Here is a 20,731-nt window from a genome sequence, read left to right as displayed (position 1 = left end):
TTAATATGTCTATATTGCTCTTGTAACCTTATATTATTAAATGCTACTAATATCTTTAAAGTACCAGAGATGGGAAAGAAAGTTGTCCCACCGAAGAAAGTCCCAACTGTTAAGAAGCCAGAAACACCCACAGCTAAAGGTATTCATGTCATCCTTGACATCATATTTTTTTTAAAAAAAGTATTCTTATCTTAAAGTGGAATCCAATAAGTTGTCCTCATTATAGCATAACTAGGAACAAAAAATGTCCTTATTTTGTTTCAATTAATTTTAATGCTACTCCATTAATTATAGGTTGTTTATTCTTATCACTTTTAAATGTTTTTAAATACTCTTTTTAAAATAAAACTAATATCTTCAAAGTGCCTGAGGTGCCCAAGAAACTTGTTCCAGTAAAGAAAGAACCTGTGCCTGTTACCAAAAAACCAGAAGTCCTGCCAGAAAAAGGTACTACTATGGAAAAAATATATATATATGCATTTCTCTGAACACTATCTGAGCATTTTAATAATAGTCCTTAGGAAAAAATATTGAAGTATAAGTTTATGCAAAACCACATTTAACAGTAAAAAGAGGAAAATAATTCGGACAAAGAGAGAAAATGAGACAGACAAGCAGAAGAAAAAAAAATGAATGAGATTCAGTTGTGCCATGACATGTTCACATGCAGTAAAAAAGGATGTCCTCTCACTCAATGCGTAGAATAGCTGAATTCAGCATATTTTGTTGAATGTTTACCATTAACAAGACACTGTATTAGGAAAGATAAGATCTGATCCTGTCTTCAAGCAATTTAAGACTGATGAGAAGAAAGAAAGTACAGCATAACTCTAATAGAGACCTACAAAGCAAGTATAAAGGGCTACAGAAACACAGAACATCGAAAGATCAATTTTAGGCAGGGGCATGAGGGAAAGTTGTGTGAAAGAAGTATAATTTTAAGTTTTGATGGATTTTTACATGTAGCCATTGAGGAAATGATATTCTAGGCAAAAGGAATATTATATCAAAAGTCACAGAGGTAGAAGAGTCTAGGAAGGTCATGGACTGTCAAATAAGCTTGTATACTTAGAGCATGGATCAGTTGTGGGGTAGCTTGAAAGATAAGTGTGAATATACAGGTAAGGTCATATTTTGGAGTTCTCTGAATGTCAGCGTAAGGCGTGTACTTTGTTCTTAGGCAATAGGAAGCTTCAAAGGTTTTGAAACAGGTGTGTAAATTAATAGGAACTGGGCTTCAGAAAGATAACTGGCAGCAGTCCAAGCTATTGGAAGGTGGTGATAATAATAAAGAGCCCTTGCAGTAATTTAAGGTCATTAAGAGTTAGACAAGATCAGTGGTGCTAGAAGTGGAAAAAGGAGACTGGATTTGAGGGAGATCGAAATTGAGTTTATTACCAAAGCAGCTGGGGAAATGGAGCCCAAAATGATTGTAAGGGTTGAAGCTAGATGGCTATGAAGATGGTTCATTGGGCCCCTGAACTGGTATTAGAAAGAAGATAGTGAATACATTTTTCACTTTTCAAGTATGGAAGTTTAGGAATATGCATCTGGGGCTTAGGAAAGAGATCAGGGCTGGTGGTGTAGATCTAGAAGTATCCACATGGAAATAAGAGTTCAGAGTACCTGAGTGATTGTTCAAAGAATGTGGAGCTAATTATTAAATGCATCAAAGTTAGGCCAGTGGAGAACACCTACATTTAAGGGTTCACAGAAGAAGAGAAGCAAATGAAAAAGGCTGAGAAGACTCACTTATAAAATTCAGATGTCCAAAAGGGTGCCATGCTCCAAAACCATTTTCCCCACAAAGTCTTGTAAGATGAAGTTCTTCCCTCTGTATTCTTTGCCTGTTCTTCGCAGAATCTTGCACATCTTCTAAATTCTTAATAGTAAACAAAAATCAATATCTTTAAAGTGCCTGAAGTGCCCAAGGAAGTCACCCCAGAAAAGAAAGTGTCCACTCCTCTCCCTGAAGAGCCAGAAGCTCCACCTGTCCAAGGTACATGGCTGCTCTATAAATCTTGGAAAGATGACAGTCGTCTTCAACATCTTGCTCTAGTTGTAAATGGGTCTTATGTATTTATCTCCTGTCTGTCTTAAGAAGTGAAGTTATTGATATTTTGGGGTCATTTAAAGAATATATTCTAGAGGGTAACTAAGTTGATAGGTTGCAATGTAGCAGTTGCAGTATTCTATTACGAATATAGTCTAAAATAAAATACTGTGTTTTTTAAGTTGAAGAGTCTCCTGAGGAAATAATATATGAAGAAAAAGCATCCATAACCATTGGTAGAAAAGTGACTCCCCCTATTGAAGGTATATATATTAAAATATAATTTTTTTGTAAATCTCTTGAAAACTTCTGTTAGAAATACAAAAGTATTTACAGGGTGACTCTCCTTCTTGATATCATATACAAAAGCATTCCAGCACTTGTTTGATTGCTTCATTTTTCAAATGGTTATTCTTCTTTTGAAGTAGAATTTGAGTCATTAATTTGATTATTCTTAATGGTAATTATAAATACCAAAATATACAGTTTACTGAAGTAAAAATGGAAGAATTACATTGGATACTGAAATGGTAACCCAATATCAAATTTTAAAAGTCATCTCATTTGCCATCAACGTACATTGAAGAGTAGTTAATTGAAAGTTGAAGTATAAGAAAATAGAAATCTTACCTCTTTTTTCTATATAAGTGAATTTGCATGAATTATATATTTTCATCTTTGTGACTGTAATCTTTATATCTATGTGAAATTTGTGTGGGTCTTTATGAGGAACCTTACATTACAATCTCACATCCTTTGTCAACATTCTTTAAAGAACGTGAAATTGAAAAGTATATTGAGCCTGAAGAACCTGAACCTGAACCACAGCTAGAAGAAATACCAGTACAAGGTATTCAATTAATTGGACTTACATCTTCATCATCACATTCTTCATCTTCAATTAATTGGACTTACATCTTCATCACCACATTCTTCATCTTCATATATATATATGTATATATATGTTTTATGTTGTTCTACATGTATAGTAGGTCTCTGCATCTGTACGTAAGATAGTGTTTTAAGTGTACATTCAATTCTTATGTATCCATGTACTTTGTATGTATCCATGTACTTTATTGTATGTCGATGTGGCTTACATGGATGCTTCCTTTGTTGTTTTTATTAGTGCCTTTGCTATATTTCTCATCATCTGTGTACCATGTTGATATTTTTATGTTTTATGTTGGACACTAATACAATGTATCCCAAAAAGCAAACTTTTTACTTCATATATATTTAAATTGCTACTAAATATACTGTATATCCACATACTACTTAATATATACATATACTAACACTCCTGAAATATTCTTTCAAGAACCTGAACCTGAGAAGGTTGTTGAGAAACCGAAATTCAAACCAAAGCCCCCAGCTCCTCCTCCCGCTCCACCTAAGGAAGACGTGAGGGAAAAAGCATTTCAACTTAAAGGTATAAAATGCTACTTCCAACGTTTTATTAACCTGCTATCCAGTCGTCTGAAAATGGTGCTTGCAAGAAATGAATTACTTTTAAAAGTGTGTGCTTTCAGACATGATCGGGCTTTTTGAATTGCATAGAGACCTGTGCTGCTGCTCAGAATGCCTTGTCAGGCCATGCCGGCTGCCTCAAATGTCAGAAAGTGCATCGCTGTTAGCTGCAGCCCAGACGTCTGTCCAACTAACTTTCTTAGGCAAAGTGAGAAGAAAGTTTTCTGATTTTGCAGCCTGATTGCTATGCATATCTTTGGGATCTCATGCATGTGGAATGTGTGAGAAAACTTTGCAAGAGACTTTTAATGTTACAGTAAGAAATTGATACAAAAGCCAAAACGCTGTTCTTAAGGAATTTCATGTGCTCTCAAATATGCTGTAAGTAACATATTATGGCATCCAATAGCGGATATGTGCTCATATACAAAGAAAGTATATGATGACCTCTCATAGCTTCCCCACTTTTTTTTTTTCTGCAACTTAATTAAAGCCCAGTTGTTCTGAGGTTGTCCTCAATATAGCCAGAGTTTTCATGGATACATTTGCTATCCAGCATCTCTTCCTTTTGTTAAACTTCCCTTCATTCTTTTCCCATTTATACTTTTCTTTGAATTGATACAATATTACTTAATTTTTAATAACATCTTTAAAAGCTGAAATAAACTGGAAAAAGCGCATTATTCTTTTTTATGTTAATAAAATGTTGTTTTATTGGTTGTGTCATGAGATTTCCCGATCTAAAATTATCTAGATATAATCTTAGGTGAGCATGTGTACAAAGCCTAAATCTACCAGACTTAGCCTTTACTTCTAGTGATTCTTGCTCCTCTACAACCCTCCTGGCCAGTAGGGGGAACTCTCAGCGTTTTAAGTCAGACATGGAAAAAGTAAGCACTTCTTAAACGGCTACCCATGTGTTAGTTGATACTCCATGAGAACACACACTTAAATACATTCTCCTTAATGTAAAGTTTACACTCAAAGGAAAGTTTCTTTTTCCTGGAAAAAACAAAAATTATCTTCCTTCTCAGCCAGACTTTACTACTCAACTTTAAAGTAAATCTGCAATCTGTTTTCGTGGTTTGAATGCTTTTCATATGCTCTTTGGTGGTGGCTGTTCTTGGCTGTTATTAATGCTTTTCAGTTATAAGCAAAGCTTGGTTTTGATTCTTGGAGTAGGTATTTAATAATTTGCTTCAGTCTAGTCTAAATGTACAAATAATAAAAGCAAGATCATATTCTTTAAAGCTGTTCCAAAGAAGAAAGTTCCAGAAAAACCCGAGGTTCCAGAAAAAGTGGAGCTTACACCTCTGAAAGGTATTTCAGTCTGGAAAATGTGTTCATATGTAGTATCTCTTCATCTGACTCCTTGCTCTTCTTGCCTTACAGAATGTTCTCTTTAAACAAAAACAAAAAAATTTTTTTAATAATCACAGTAGTCTCATTCATTTCTTGTATTTTTTTGTGGCTTTTATGGTCCTAGTTAATGAGTGTTGCTTCCTTTGTCTCTCATCAATTTCATGCATTATATGGATAGATATTGCTTATTTGTGTCTCTTCTACATATGTCTTCTTGCATTAATATCAGGATAAATCTCAGGTGAAAGTGCTGAAAGCTAGAAATAGATAGCTTTGGAATTTCATCTGTACAACAGTATTTTAGCCAGTGTTATAAGCACTAAAAATAAGTCATGTCCTCTTTCTATGTATTAAGATGATTCATAGGGATTTTTCTCGTGGCTTTCCTGCAGCTTTCTTCTCAGTGACTCCAAGATATTTTTTCAGGTGTACAGATCTTATGTTTTAGAGAAATTTGATTATCACTTCAGGTCACTTTTCAAAATTTATTTATCTTTGAACAGTGTTTCTTGCTACCTAAATTTAGACGTTAAAGAAAAATAAATGAATCATAAAATCTAGAAAACATCTGTTTAAAATAAAATTTTAATTTTTTCTAATAAATATAGTGGGTAACAGCAGTTTTCTGTTTCAGTAATAACACATCCAGACCCAGAAATTGAATCTGCTCTTGATTTGCTCTGGAATTTTGGAAAATCACCCATCTGAATATGCATTTCCTGATTTATAAAATGGAGATTACAAAATAACGTTACTAAAGATATTAACTAGCAAAGGATTATTACAAAGCCACTCATAAACATTAAAATGACATGAAATAACATACATTGACTTTAAAAATAATAGCTACAATGGTGTGTTCTACCCCTGAGTCTTAACTTTCAGTAAGATCTTAAAAATAAAATAATATGGAAAAACAAATACACAGATATATTTCCCTATGCCCATTATGTAAATAAAAGATAGTATGCCATCCTAACTTACGTTAACTAGATGTGTGGTCATCTCTCCATGTCTGATCAATGAAAATAGTTATACATTAAGATTATTGGTACCTCTAAAATAGTATTGAAGGCTAGCATGATTTATAATGGATTAAAAAAATTAACATTTGTGAAATTTTACTTAAAACACTTGGCAGAAAGAAACTATTTAAAATGAAATATTTACATATTTACCTTTTGTATTTTTAAATTTTGAAGTAAGAATTAAGCAAGGTTATCTTTATCACATTAAAATATTATTTAATGAATTGTAAATGTCTTGTTTAAAACACAAAATGGGAAACTCTATAGAAATATCTAAGAAATTCAGATGGCATATGAGTGAACAAATATATGTTACAAGTAAATAATGTTTTAAATTATATTTTAATTGACATCAATAGAGTGGTAAAGTGGCTGAATTATCACCAAGTGTTTCTGGTGGGTTTTTTCCCATTCAAATCCTTGAGGGCTATAGTAGTAATAGGAGGCTACTCAAATCATAACAGTCTATATTACGATTGATATTCACTAAAGATGCAAGAGGGAATTAATTTAAAATTCCTTTCATCCCTTTTAGTCTAAATTCAAGAACATTGCCTTATTCATTAAAAATAAGTTTTGACACCACCCTTCAAATTCTATAGGTCCATAATTTTAAGTTAGTATTATTTCACAAAGGAGACCTAAGAAAAGATACTTCTCTTCTGTTAAGAAAATGAGATATGGCTCTTTCCCAACATCAAGGTCATAAACCAGATCCCTTGGCTTTCTTCTCTTGTCAGTGGAGAAAATTGAATAATGACATTAACACCTACCAATATCATTTTAATGTAATTAATGGTAGAAGAGACACCAATATAGAGTTGCCTCAATCTACAATTGCAGATTGAGGCAAAGACACTGTTGAAGACTCTGTATTTGACGAAAGATTCATAAAGTTAATATAGAACACCATCTTCTATACATTCACTTAAGGTGAATATATTTGCCTATAATTAATGCAATCGAATTTCATCACAAGGATATATGGACTTTTGCAGAGGAAATAAATTGAAGTGTATTGTTTGCTTTTAAGTTCTGTGATATTTATATGCAACAAAAATTATTGCTTATGAACTGTAGTTAACTAGTTTTAGAAGAGACATTTTATTGTTGAAATTTAGTTTTTATATGAATTCACTTCAAAATTTGAAATCATATTCTTTTAAGTGCCTGGAGGTGAAAAGAAAGTTCGCAAATTACTTCCTGAACCTAAACCTCAACCAAAGGAAGAAGTTGTTCTCAAAAGCGGTATAGTATTTTTCAACCGTTACATCAGATTTAAGTATATAAAAAATAAACCTGGAAGCTTACAAAATATTTCTGTCCTTTGGCTTTCTTTTAATTAGATTCCCTATTTATCAAAATTCACTTGTTGTGGCATTGAAAAATATGGTTATCATTTTCATTCTTTTTAAAACGACAGAAATTTTGTAAGTGTTCACAGTATTTTAAATTTTACTTAATGGACACAACTAAATCGATAATATTCTAAACTAATAACAGTGAAAATAGCTGTCATTACCATGATCAAATTATGTAGTAAAATAAAGTAAACCTGTTTAATACTCTAAATTATACCAAACTAAGCCTAAATTCAGTATTCAGTTTTAAACTATGACACAGCATCATCATAACTAACAAATAACATTCTTTTTAAAAACTGAACACTTCTTTGTAGTATTTTATCTGGATTATCTACATAAGATAAATAAGATTTTATCTTTCTGCTTATAAGATATTAAAGAATTAGAACAACATATTCAAATGAAGAATCAAGTTCTGACTTTGTCTTCACATTCAATTACTGATCTCTAGGTTATATTTATTTATATATGTCCATTTCAGTATACTTTATACCTATTGAAATACTGCTCATTAAATCACAACATGAATTACGATTAGAACTTGTTGCTATTCAAATTACTCATTTTGTGTTTGGGTCATTACTGCCACATACTTGTCTTTGAATAGACTATGTATATAGATATAAAGTGATTCGAGTACTATTTTAAACTAACAGTCTTTGAATAAATTAAAAAAAAAAACATTTTTAGTGTAAATGCTAATTTCTCAGTGCACTAGGTCGCATGTTTCTCATTTTCTTCGCTTTGTACATTATTTGCGTTTGTCATGTATATGCAACATCTTCATTTGTTTGTCTTGGTTTACATATAAATGTTTTTGTCTTTTAAGTTTTAAGAAAGAGATCTGAAGAAGAAGAACCTAAAGTAGAACCTAAAAAAGTAGAAAAAATTAAAAAACCTGCAGGTAGGAATCTCAGTAACAATTTGTGAAATTATCTTTGAACAAAATGGACATTTAACAAAAGGTTTATCTTGTAAACATAAGTGGAGTTAAATATAAACATAGCTTCATATTTCATCTGTGTTTTCCATTGTCTACTTTCTGTTGAAATGCTTTCATAGTAATTCTCAAATCCATTCATGTCTCTCCCTGCACTTTATTATTATTACTTTGCCATTTAAGTTCTTTTGGTAGAAATGATTGTGAAATAATCAAGTTGGCTGCAGAATAACTTCTTGGGATGGAGTCAGCAAATGTTTCATACAATTTGGGTGCTTTTAAGTGTGTTGATTTTTATCGTTAGCCTATTATCAAAGGGTTTATTTATTAGGAACTGTTATGGAAGTAATTTAGAAAGGAAGAGCTAATGAGGTTAGGGGAGAAGTAGATGGAATAAGGAAAAGAAAAATAAATTACGGCAGAGTCAAGAAGAGAAATAGAAATTAGCTGATAGAATATAGGGGGTGTTTTTAAAGCTATCAATTGAGCTTTTGAAAAACAAATTGATCGAATTATTTTATATCAGTTATTTTCTAAATATTCAAATTTAAAGTAACACTGGAAAATAATCTTATTATCTTAAAGTACCAGAACCACCTCCAAAAGCTGTTGAAGAAGTTGAAGCACCTCCAGCTACCGTTACAAAAAGGGAAAAGAAATTTCCTGAACAAGAAAAAGGTACAAACTTAACTGGCACTTTCTTAGTTGTCTCATGCAAATATACATCATTTAAAATATCATTACACAAGCATTAAGATTTGAACACATGACCTTAATCTCGTCAGCTTAATTTTCTTTACCATTTCACGCTCATGTGCAATAATCATTGGCTAATGACCACCAATTTGTTAAATAAATTATTGAGTTTTAAACACAAGGAAAAACATGTGTTGATGGTCAGTGAGATGAATAACATCAGAACCAATATAATTGCTTTACTATATTTTCTGAATATTTTGTTGAAAATGCAAATAAACTAGATCAAATACTTGATTTGATAGCTATATTTGTATGCATCCTAATATCTTCCAAGATATATTAAGTATGCCCAATTTAGGTTTGACTTTGTGAAAAACTTCAAAAATACTGTAATAACCTCCTTATTACTGTGATAATTTTAGTGCCTGAAATAAAGCCAGCAATACCTCTTCCTGAACCAAAACCAAAGCCCGAACCAGGTAAGTAAGCTTATGCTCAATGTCAACAGCATATTCCTTCATGCTTTGCACAAATAATGTACAGTTTATAAGAAAAAGTCAGTATGTAGCAAATAATTTCTAATGTCCTAATATATTGTTGTATTTTATTTAATGTAACATTAAATGTATTAGAATATATTATTATATTATATGTAGGTTATATTATAGTTAGAATATATTATTCTCTGAAGAACTAGTTATTTGAAGATTTTAAAATTACATCAGAAGAGGCAAATAGGCCACCAAAATACGTTCTAGGAAATGACAAATATATACATTAATTCAATGGACATCTCTCTGCAGAAGTGAAAACAATCAAACCACCTGCTGTGGAGCCTGCTCCAACCCCTATCGCTGCCCCTGTGACAGTACCAGTAGTTGGAAAGAAAGCAGGTATTTATTCTGAAGTGTTCTTTTTGCTTGTTTGTTTTGATGGCTAAATAAAAGTATTCATACTTCAATAAAATTCAACTCCTCATATGTTGAAACTAGGTATCATTTCGACTGTGGGGGTTTATAAATTCTTGATTAAATTTTCTTCATCTGGTATCCTTTACCAACCCAATCTCTCACCCAATGAGTGAATATTGTATTTTGATTGGAGTGTACACTCCTGTGATGCACTATTTCTTGATATGCTTTTGATATTAAGTAATGAATGTGTTCAACGCTGATGAAACCTAAGGAGACAGACTGACACTGTCTCAGGACGTGTGTACAGGAATCCCACAGAGCTTCAGATTTCCCATGTGCCCTGTAGGACACATTTTTCATTTTTTAATAAGACTGTGTATTGGGATAATGAAAAAATTCTGGAAATGGATAGTGTTAAGGGTTGTATAACATTGTGAATGTATTTAATGCAACTGAATTGCATCCTAAAAATCATTAAAATAATAAATTTTATGTTAGGTGTATTTTACCACAATATAAAAACAAAGACTGCATAGTTCAGCCTTTAAATCTATATAAGAATTTAGATCAATAATAATTTTCTTAAATGTACTAAGTGGCATGACAATCTCAGGTACAAACTTAAGGTGCTGTTTGTAGTTCACCACTTAGATGATAATCTCAAAACCAAAAATGATTTAATGTGTATTCATCATTGATAAATACACGTCGTAACTATTAGATCCTTGGGTAGTTACTTAATCTCTTCAAATTTTAATGTCCCAGTCTGTAAAATCAGAATAATAGTTATATCTGCCCCGTAGGGTTATTGTGAGTGTTAAATATCTGTGAAACACTTAGCACAGTGTCTGGTGCATCAGGACCTTTAGAAATATTTGGCTTTTTATTGTGTTTAATGACAGGAGACAATATATTATATTCTTTGGCTATAGTGTAATTTTAATATTTATGTTAATATAGTTTGTCACTGATATTATGGTGTGGGCATTATTCTTACTTTTAAACTTTTATCATTTCTACATGACACCTTTTATTAGTTCAGAAAAGGATGATAACTGCCATTGAGCTAATTCATGTGTAAAAATAAAGCTTTTCTCTCATCCCCAGGGGTTGAAGCTAGAAAACTTGTTCTACAGTTTATACTGCCCCTGCATTAACAGTTGAATTAAGCTCTAAGTGTAGGCACTGTCTTGCTTCTACTTTAGTTCATTGTCCAATTAAGGGAAGTTTTCAAAGGCATCCATATATATGTAACACATAGGCCTTTTCTTTTTCCATAGTCTTGCCTGGATTTGTCTGCCCAATTTTAAAAAGAAACGTTTTTGGTAACTTCTGGGCCATTTTCCTTTTGCTTACACTAATTCCTTATTGATAAAAACTTACTTTCTTGGTTGACATAACCAACACATACATAAACATATAAAATATTTTGCATAGCCAGGCCAGAGTGAAACTCTTCCTCACAAGACAAAAAGAGTGTGCCTTCCAGAAATGGGAGAATAATTAAGGCACTTGTTGAAAATATGTTTTAATCCTAAATATGTTGGCAATTTAGCTTCATCCCATCATTCTCAGAATATGCCTTCTTGAAAATATCAAAAATATTTATTAGAAATATCCATTCTCCATAGAAATCATATAAATAAAACCAATTTCTCAATACTTACAATAAATAACATGACTCGCCTTGCATGATTTACTAAGTATGAAATAAGTCTAAAAGTTGTTTAAATGCTGTTTTCTTTTTATTTCAGAAGCTAAAGCTCCTAAAGAGGAGGCTGCCAAGCCGAAAGGTCCCATCAAAGGTAAGATTCCTTCCCCTGTATGTCAATAGTAACCATTCACTATGGGAAACTACGTTCAAAAGTAACTTCACATTCAAGAGGGAAAAATTCAAAATGTGTAACAATCTTTGCTATTCCTAATTAATTCTGCTAAAACTAGTATGTCTTCTGATAGTTCAAGTAATACACCTCTAATATTATTCAAGAGAGATATATATGCCAAAAAATGGGTACATATTTTAAGAGATATTAACACTTTGGTCAACATTGCTCAAGCAGTAGTTTGCCATAATCAGAAGTGTCTGGACACTTTGAGCACCTCTTGTAATTGCAGAAGTCAAACGTGACTTGTATTCATCTTTTGTTACCAGTATGTATTGAGTATTACAATTTTAATACAGTTCTTTTTTTCTTAAAATGTGTATACATTTTTTGGCACCCTCTGTATATTAGCATAATGAATCCTATAAGTTTTTAGCTTCATTCTTCATATATATGATATTTATTCATGACAGATAAAATAATTAGACATTAATCAGGACATTTTATATTTGGGTTTAAAATCTTGAGAAAATGAAGAGCACTTGTTACTCATGGATTCCTTATGCCATCTCATATTCCTGTCTGGAAGAAGGCAGTATAACTTCAATTGACCCTTCAATTGCCTGGTGTTTCATTTTCTGTTCTTGTCTTCTAGTTGCTCTATCACTGGTTTTATCCTGCAGGCAACCAAGTATGCACTTTCTGACCTTTATGGAAATGCCAAATCAACTTTTAATTTCTTTTGAATTAGGTGTAGCCAAAAAGACTCCTTCACCGATAGAAGCTGAAAGGAAAAAGTTAAGACCAGGAAGTGGTGGGGAGAAACCTCCTGATGAAGCCCCATTCACCTACCAGCTAAAAGCTGTGCCACTGAAGTTTGTGAAAGAAATCAAAGACATCGTCTTGACTGAAGCTGAGTCAGTTGGCTCTTCTGCAATCTTTGAATGCTTAGTATCCCCCTCTACTGCAATTACCAGCTGGATGAAAGATGGTAGCAATATCCGTGAGAGCCCAAAGCACAGATTCATCGCAGATGGTAAAGACAGAAAGCTGCATATCATTGATGTTCAACTTTCTGACGCTGGAGAATATACCTGTGTTTTACGTTTGGGAAATAAAGAAAAGACCTCCACGGCTAAACTGATTGTAGAAGGTAATTTCCAGGCTTCTGAAGATGGTCCATATTCAACTGTAATGCAATAAATCTCAGTAGTAATTTTTATTGTAATTTTAGACAAAACTTCATATTTCAAAGTTTTATTTCATTGAAAATATTGTATATATTGAAAAGTGTTTGCAGATTTTTAATACTGAAATTCTTCACAGAACTTCCTGTGCGTTTTGTAAAAACACTTGAAGAGGAAGTCACAGTGATCAAAGGACAGCCATTGTACCTGAGTTGTGAGTTAAACAAAGAGCGTGATGTGGTCTGGAGGAAGGATGGGAAGATTGTGGTGGAGAAACCTGGCAAAATTGTGCCTGGGGTTATTGGCTTGATGCGCGCCCTCACCATCAACGATACAGATGACTTCGACGCAGGAACATACACAGTTACTGTGGAAAACGCCAACAACCTGGAGTGCTCATCTTGTGTAAAAGTAGTAGGTTAGTACTTTGCTGGAATATTATGTTCTGCTTATTATTATACTAAGAAAATGGGAGAGAGAATTTTATTTCCCAGTATAAGAATATCGGCAGTCTTGTGCCTTATCTGAGAGGGTGAATATCAACATCTCATAGCGGATTAATTATGTCCAGTTTTTAGAATTTTTTCTATTTCTGAAATGGACTAAGGAAGTTACTTATATTGACTGTTCAGGTCATAATTGTTTTTCTGACCTCACTTTCATACAGAAGTCATTAGAGACTGGCTGGTGAAACCCTTACGAGATCAACATGTGAAACCCAAGGGGACAGCTGTTTTCACCTGTCATATAGCAAAGGATACTCCAAACATTAAGTGGTTCAAAGGATATGATGAAATCCCCTTGGAACCAAATGACAAGACTGAGATAGTAAAAGAAGGAAATCAGCTATTTCTCAAAATTAAGAATGCTATGCCAGAAGATATTGATGAATATGCAGTGGAAATTGAAGGGAAAAGATACCCTGCAAAGCTGACACTTGGAGGTACAAAAATTTTACCTTTTATTCTAAAAGATAAGTTTTGTGCGTACATAAGGCAAAAACAAAACAAAACAAAACAAAACAAAACATGAAAACAAAGCACTGTTAGACTATTTAACGCATTATGGTTTTTCATCCTTGACCAATACAGAACGTGAAGTTGAATTGCTTAAACCAATAGAGGATGTTACCATTTATGAAAAAGAAAGTGCAAGCTTTGATGCGGAAATCTCAGAGGCAGACATTCCTGGACAATGGAAACTGAAAGGAGAACTTCTAAGGCCCTCACCTGTGAGTAATTTTCCATTTTAAGTTGTTAGTCATATAAAATAACTGCATCCTATATTCAGGTTTGACATTCAGATTTGTTTCCATAATGATGGAGTTATCTCAGGCTTCTTAAGTCTCAAAGAGGGGAAGACATTTGGTGCACTATTTGTAGATTGCTCAATCATTTAAAAAGAAACTTCATGACAAGATGTTTTTACTTACTTTTATTAGTAGTAATTTTTAAAAATCTATAGAAACCTGTATCTGAAACTTTTCTCATCTAGGGAATTTTATCTCATTTAAATGCTAACTCAAACTATTGTTTCTCAGACTTGTGAAATCAAAACAGAAGGTGGAAAACGTTTCTTAACTTTGCACAAAGTCAAACTGGACCAAGCTGGTGAAGTCCTTTACCAGGCACTTAATGCAGTTACAACCGCCATTCTGACAGTAAAAGGTACAGGGTTGTTAGAAAGCAAGGCATGGTACGGGGTTGTTAGAAAGCAAGGCATGGGCTCAACTTCATTTTATGTCCCTTTACATCCTGATAAACCTCATTCTTACTGTTTGATTTTCAGAAATTGAACTTGACTTTGCTGTGCCCCTGAAGGATGTCACTGTTCCAGAAAGACGACAGGCTCGATTTGAATGTGTCCTCACTCGAGAGGCAAATGTTATATGGTCTAAAGGACCTGATATAATCAAGACATCTGACAAGTTTGACATTATTGCTGATGGAAAGAAACACATTCTTGTTATCAATGATTCTCATTTTGATGACGAAGGATTCTATACTGCTGAAGTGGAGGGCAAGAAGACCTCAGCACAGTTATTTGTTACAGGTAAGAGCTGATGAGATCTGACTATAACATCCCATATTTAGGCACACAAATATGTGACTTTAAAGATAGAACACCAAGTCCTAATAGCTCTAAGTGACAATTGGCACCACTGTTTTACTTTTATATTACCACCAAAAAAACAAAAACAAAAAACCAACAACAACAACAAAAAAAAACATTTATTTATTTATTTTTTTAACAGAGAGTAGCTCCATTTGAAAAGATGAGTAAATAAATGCCATGTGTAATCCTTTTTACGCAGGCAAATCAGAGTATAATATTTCTCAAGGTAAATTTCTTTCCTGATCGTATTACTTGCATTATAGGTGTAAGATTGAAATTCATATCACCTCTGGAAGATCAAACAGTGAAAGAAGGAGAAACAGCAACTTTTGTTTGTGAACTTTCTCATGAAAAAATGCATGTAGTCTGGTTCAAAAATGATGCCAAACTCCACACAAGCAGAACTGTACTCATCTCATCTGAGGGCAAGACTCACAAACTGGAAATGAGAGAAGTGACACTGGATGATATCTCCCAGATAAAAGCTCAGGTTAAGGACCTCAGCTCCACAGCACACCTGAAGGTCTTAGGTAAATGTGACCAACTGTAACTACATAGCCAGTTTTTAGATGGTGGGAGTGGGTAGTAGTTAAATATTTTGCAACCTGTAACTCTTTCATGAACTTTCACTTTCACATTCTTCTGATTACCTGATGAATGTCTCCCACAGAGGCCGATCCTTATTTCACTGTGAAATTACATGACAAAACTGGAGTCGAAAAGGATGAGATAATTCTGAAGTGTGAGGTGAGCAAAGATGTACCTGTGAAATGGTTCAAAGATGGCGAAGAGATCGTCCCTTCACCCAAACATTCTATCAAGTCCGATGGCCTACGCCGCATCTTAAAAATCAAAAAGGCAGAACTTAAAGATAAAGGCGAATATGTGTGTGACTGTGGCACAGACAAGACCAAAGCAGATGTTACTGTGGAGGGTGAGTTGCTCAAAAATTGTAAATTTACCGTACTTGAACCTGCGGTGTTTTGGTTCTGTCATCCTAACAAAACTTGGTATAATTTCAGCTCGACTAATAAAAGTGGAAAAACCTCTGTACGGAGTAGAATTGTTTGTTGGTGAAACAGCTCGCTTTGAAATTGAACTTTCTGAACCAGATGTTCATGGCCAGTGGATGTTAAAAGGAGAGCCTTTGACTGCATCCCCTGTAAGTGAAGAGTATCTGATCACATAGGAGGGGGCTTGCTGGGTTGTTTAGGGTAAAGAAAGATACCCTTCAGGTATCACATTTCTTGATGATTTGTCAGAATAACCAGATACGAAAATGATGTTTTCTTTCTCTTTCCTTCTAACCCTCACTCCAAACAGGACTGTGAAATCATTGAAGATGGGAAGAAGCACACTCTGGTCCTTTATAACTGCCAGCTGGATATGACAGGAGAGGTGTCTTTCCAGGCTGCCAACGCGAAATCTGCAGCCAATCTGAAAGTGAAAGGTACACTCTGTCTGTCAACCACCTATTTGTATTTCCTCTACAAGACCTCCTGTGAGACCCTGACTCGATCAGGGGCCATGAATGGAAGCATGGAAACATCCATGCTTCCATCCATACCATCAGTTTCCACAATGGCTTCATCCACACCATCCTTTTTTTTTTTTTTTCCAGAATTGCCACTTATCTTCATCACACCTCTCAGTGATGTGAAAGTCTTTGAGAAAGATGAGGCTAAGTTTGAGTGTGAAGTATCCAGGGAGCCCAAAACCTTCCGTTGGCTGAAAGGAACCCAGGAAATCACAGGTGATGACAGATTTGAGCTTATAAAGGATGGCACTAAGCATTCAATGGTGATCAAGTCAGCTGCTTTTGAAGATGAAGCAAAATACATCTTTGAAGCTGAAGATAAGCACACAAGTGGCAAACTGATCATTGAAGGTAAATATTTTGATCAGATGGACCACCTGTAAGTTATCTTTCCTTGGCATTTATTTTTCTATTTCCTCTTGAAAAGGCTAGAATTAATGAGCTTCCCTTTTTTTCTTGGTAGGCATCCGGCTCAAATTCCTTACTCCACTCAAGGATGTAACAGCCAAAGAGAGGGAAAGTGCTGTGTTTACTGTGGAGCTGTCGCATGATAACATCCCAGTTAGCTGGTTCAAGAATGACCAGCGCTTGCATACCAGCAAGGTGGTCTCAATGGACGATGAAGGAAAAACTCATTCAATCACATTCAAAGACCTCACTCTTGATGACACTTCTCAAATTAAAGTAGAAGCTATGGGGATAAGTTCAGAAGCTAAACTCACTGTACTTGGTAGGTACTTTTTTCAATTGAATTTTATTGCACTAAATTCAGCAGAAATTTGTGGATACGAATTATTTAAAATAGTCTTCCAACTGTTATAATGCATGCAAGCAGCCCCTGTCCTGAGGAAACTATCACATATGTTATCAGGTTTATTTCTAAAATATTTTTCCTAAAAATATGAGGATTTAAAGTAATGAAGGCTCAGGCTTACACAATAGCAAGTTAAAATCAGAATGAAAACTCTTGATTATATTGAGCCCCGTCATGTTAAAAATAGAAATATAAATACTTCCTAACTCCTCACTTTATCAAAATTATTTTAGAAAAATGTTCTTTCAAGCTTCTAATAAAAGAGAAAACACAGAACTTACATTAATAAACCTCATTGTTTTTCTTAGCCACTTAATATCAAGCAGATTATATATGATGTCTAACATACAGACGGTGCCAAAAAATGTATACACATTTTAAGAAAGGAAAAAACTGTATTAAAATTATAATACAATGAATGATGCTAGCATTCATTTGATTAACGCCATCTTTTGAGCGAACGTCATACTACACATGCTACCGTAATTCAATTCAACTTCGAAAAGTAATGCATAGATAATGCGTATTACATGTGTACATTTTTTCAGCACCTCTGGTATAGAGAAACTGTGAAAGGCGAACTATTAATTGATATTAAGAAAAACTAATAATGTGAATCTGAAAGTATAATAGATTTGCTAAGAAGTTAGAAATTTAGCCCAATGATGAAGGAACATGTAATTATATTTGAAGGTAAATTTCATAGTATCTTTCAAACTGGTATTAATAAAATACTTCAAAATATAATATTAGATCTTGGCAAATATGCATTTGTTTCCTTTCTAATATTTAGAGAACTTTGAACATAATAAATGAGTGAGCTTTTGGTACAATTTTAACATATGCCTGGAACTCCATGAGCTGCCTCTTAAACTTTTCAAGAGATTGTCATTTCCCTAGGTGGTTAATGAAATTTTTTTCACTTGTATTTTAATTGCAGAGGGAGATCCATACTTTACAGGAAAGCTTCAAGATTATACCGCCGTAGAGAAAGATGAAGTGATTCTACAGTGTGAAATCAGCAAAGCAGATGCCCCAGTGAAATGGTTTAAGGATGGAAAGGAAATAAAGCCATCTAAAAATGTCATTATTAAGGCAGACGGCAAGAAGAGGCTGCTAATCCTAAAGAAAGCCTTGAAATCAGATATTGGACAGTACACCTGTGACTGTGGAACAGATAAGACCTCAGGAAAGCTTGACATTGAGGGTAAGGAAATTTCCATGAGTTTCACTCTTGAAGTTATTGGGATTATGGCTGTCCACAGCTGATGATACATGCTGACCCTTTACTTTTTTAGATCGGGAAATTAAACTGTTGCGACCCCTGTACAGTGTGGAGGTGATGGAGACTGAGACAGCCCGTTTTGAAACTGAAATCTCTGAAGATGATATCCATGCCAACTGGAAACTCAAGGGAGAGGCACTACTCCAAACACCTGTAAGGCTATTTCTGAACTTGTCAACCCCTACAGAAGCTGTGTGAAATAGAAAAGGACAAAAGTCAGAGTGCATGCGGGGCATTTAAAACATATCAGGTTCTCTCTCTTACCTTAAGCCAGAGAAATATTAGGGTCTATGACTGGGCTCCGACAGGCATACTTGCATTATTTTTGTTCCAGTATAGGGGTAGAAGCGTGTCGATATCCTGTGATGCTGCCAGTTTTTCAGAATCGTATAGCTAAAATAAACATTGCTTTCATGATGGTACTTGTAAGCTTTATTACACACACACACACACACACACACACACACACAAAAGTTCAAAGTTATATAAAGTTTCCTCAACAATTATTAGTAGCTTTCCTTTCTTTAAGATAGTATATCCTCCCAAAAAAAATCCCAATGAAAACTATTTCCCACGAAACCTTTTTTCTCTTTGGTACAGGAGTGTGAGATCAGGGAAGAAGGTAAAGTGCGCTTGCTTATTTTGCACAACTGTCGCCTGGACCAGACTGGTGCTGTGGATTTCCAAGCTGCCAATGTGAAATCTAGTGCCCACCTCCGAGTAAAACGTAAGTAGTATGTGCTTCGGCTGAATTTTCAGTATGAATTTTTGCAGAAAATGAATGTCCGTGAAATTAATCGGGATTATTTAATTAGAAAGAAGCATTAAAGTACCGAAAGTGGCTTTCTGGTATTTACTTCTTTGACATCCTAATAATACACACGTGTCATTGACCTTGCCATTTAAACAAAAGGCAATTAAGCAAGTCAGATATTTCTCGTTTGTAATCCTTTCATTCAAAGTAGATAGACATACAATAAAAATCGAAGTCAGAAATCTAACCCTTATAGACCACGTCCTTCAAGTGTCTGTACAACTGTAGCACTATAAAGGAAAATTTTGCTGTGTGGGCATTTCAGACTAAAGAAGGGAGGCGGAGAGCCTTGGGCTCACATTTTTGGGAGGTGCAAAGTGTTTGATGGATATGGACAGGGTATGTGATTGAGAGGCCCTCGTCCTCTTCCAATCAGAGTCGTAGTTATTTTGGAAGGAACTTGACGCCTGGCAGAGAGACAACAGCACACATTTCTCGCTGACCTTGTAGAACAGAACGAAAGGGCCCTACAAATACCCACTCTCTGGCCTCCAGCTCTCCTCTCCTCAGCACCAGGGGGCCACGTTCACATGGGAGCCAAACTAGTGGGCAGGCCTGTGTCTCTTTCCTTCTTGAAGAAAGCAGCCATGCAGATGAACAACTGAGTCTATAGGTATTCTTTTGGAGTTACAAAATGAGTAATCCAAAGGTGTTTCCTTCCTCTCGCAAAGCACGAATAATTGGTCTTCTAAGGCCTCTGAAGGATGTCACAGTGACGGCAGGGGAAACAGCCACCTTCGACTGTGAGCTCTCTTACGAGGACATCCCAGTGGAATGGTATCTCAAAGGGAAGAAACTAGAGCCCAGCGATAAGGTAAAAAGCTGGCATGTGGTTGCTTTGTCTTGTTCTTCCTTTTTCTCTCAGGTTCTTCAGTCTTCACTTCTGCCTGCTCCTTGTTCTTTGCTCTTTCTGTGTCCCTTCCTCTCCTTGTCTCCCTCCCTTCCGCACTCTGGTCTGATTTCTGCTGAAATTGTAAAGCAGGTTCTTTTAATTTTTGTTGGGTTTAACCTGATGATTTTTTTTTATTGAAATGTAAATAAAAATTAAATTATAATCAATTTTAGCTTTTTGAAGAAAAGGCAAACACTCGTTAGCTATCAATGCCGGTTTGATTAACTGGGGACAGGAAGGAGCAGAAAGACTTCCTGACTGGATGCGCTGTAACAACTGTGCACATTAAGTTTTATGACTAATTCTCCCCATGCTGTCTAGTGTTCTGCATATAAGGGGATTAAGAGGAGAGGCTTGAAATTCCATTTCAGGCAGTTGATCAAGTAGTTGAGATAAGTTCTGGGCAGATTTGCTCTTCAAGCATTTCTCCA

At 34.6% G+C, this 20,731-nt stretch overlaps 1 protein-coding gene across 1 annotated transcript in view; it reads left to right on the top strand.

Moving 5' to 3' along the window:
• The window catches only part of TTN (titin), a 271,515-nt gene that overhangs the window by 149,203 nt on the left and 101,581 nt on the right, over nt 1–20,731 (top strand). The window contains exons 167-190 of the mRNA XM_088794519.1: nt 3,375–3,485; nt 4,775–4,843; nt 7,081–7,161; nt 8,107–8,181; nt 8,803–8,895; nt 9,339–9,395; nt 9,720–9,809; nt 11,585–11,635; nt 12,408–12,809; nt 12,983–13,261; nt 13,511–13,786; nt 13,935–14,074; nt 14,384–14,510; nt 14,632–14,895; nt 15,222–15,488; nt 15,629–15,892; nt 15,981–16,120; nt 16,282–16,408; nt 16,580–16,846; nt 16,959–17,225; nt 18,250–18,516; nt 18,608–18,747; nt 19,195–19,321; nt 20,080–20,222. Coding sequence (XP_088650645.1) covers nt 3,375–3,485; nt 4,775–4,843; nt 7,081–7,161; nt 8,107–8,181; nt 8,803–8,895; nt 9,339–9,395; nt 9,720–9,809; nt 11,585–11,635; nt 12,408–12,809; nt 12,983–13,261; nt 13,511–13,786; nt 13,935–14,074; nt 14,384–14,510; nt 14,632–14,895; nt 15,222–15,488; nt 15,629–15,892; nt 15,981–16,120; nt 16,282–16,408; nt 16,580–16,846; nt 16,959–17,225; nt 18,250–18,516; nt 18,608–18,747; nt 19,195–19,321; nt 20,080–20,222 — 4,124 coding nt within the window. The remainder of the gene's footprint in view (nt 1–3,374; nt 3,486–4,774; nt 4,844–7,080; nt 7,162–8,106; nt 8,182–8,802; nt 8,896–9,338; nt 9,396–9,719; nt 9,810–11,584; nt 11,636–12,407; nt 12,810–12,982; nt 13,262–13,510; nt 13,787–13,934; nt 14,075–14,383; nt 14,511–14,631; nt 14,896–15,221; nt 15,489–15,628; nt 15,893–15,980; nt 16,121–16,281; nt 16,409–16,579; nt 16,847–16,958; nt 17,226–18,249; nt 18,517–18,607; nt 18,748–19,194; nt 19,322–20,079; nt 20,223–20,731) is intronic.

Source organism: Rhinolophus sinicus, chromosome 17, assembly GCF_057876585.1.
Source record: "Rhinolophus sinicus isolate RSI-liver-muscle chromosome 17, RSI-T2T, whole genome shotgun sequence".
In the NCBI taxonomy this organism is placed as follows: domain Eukaryota; kingdom Metazoa; phylum Chordata; class Mammalia; order Chiroptera; family Rhinolophidae; genus Rhinolophus; species Rhinolophus sinicus.
Note: the sequence above shows the minus strand (reverse complement) of the source record. Positions and strands in the feature narration are given on the sequence as shown.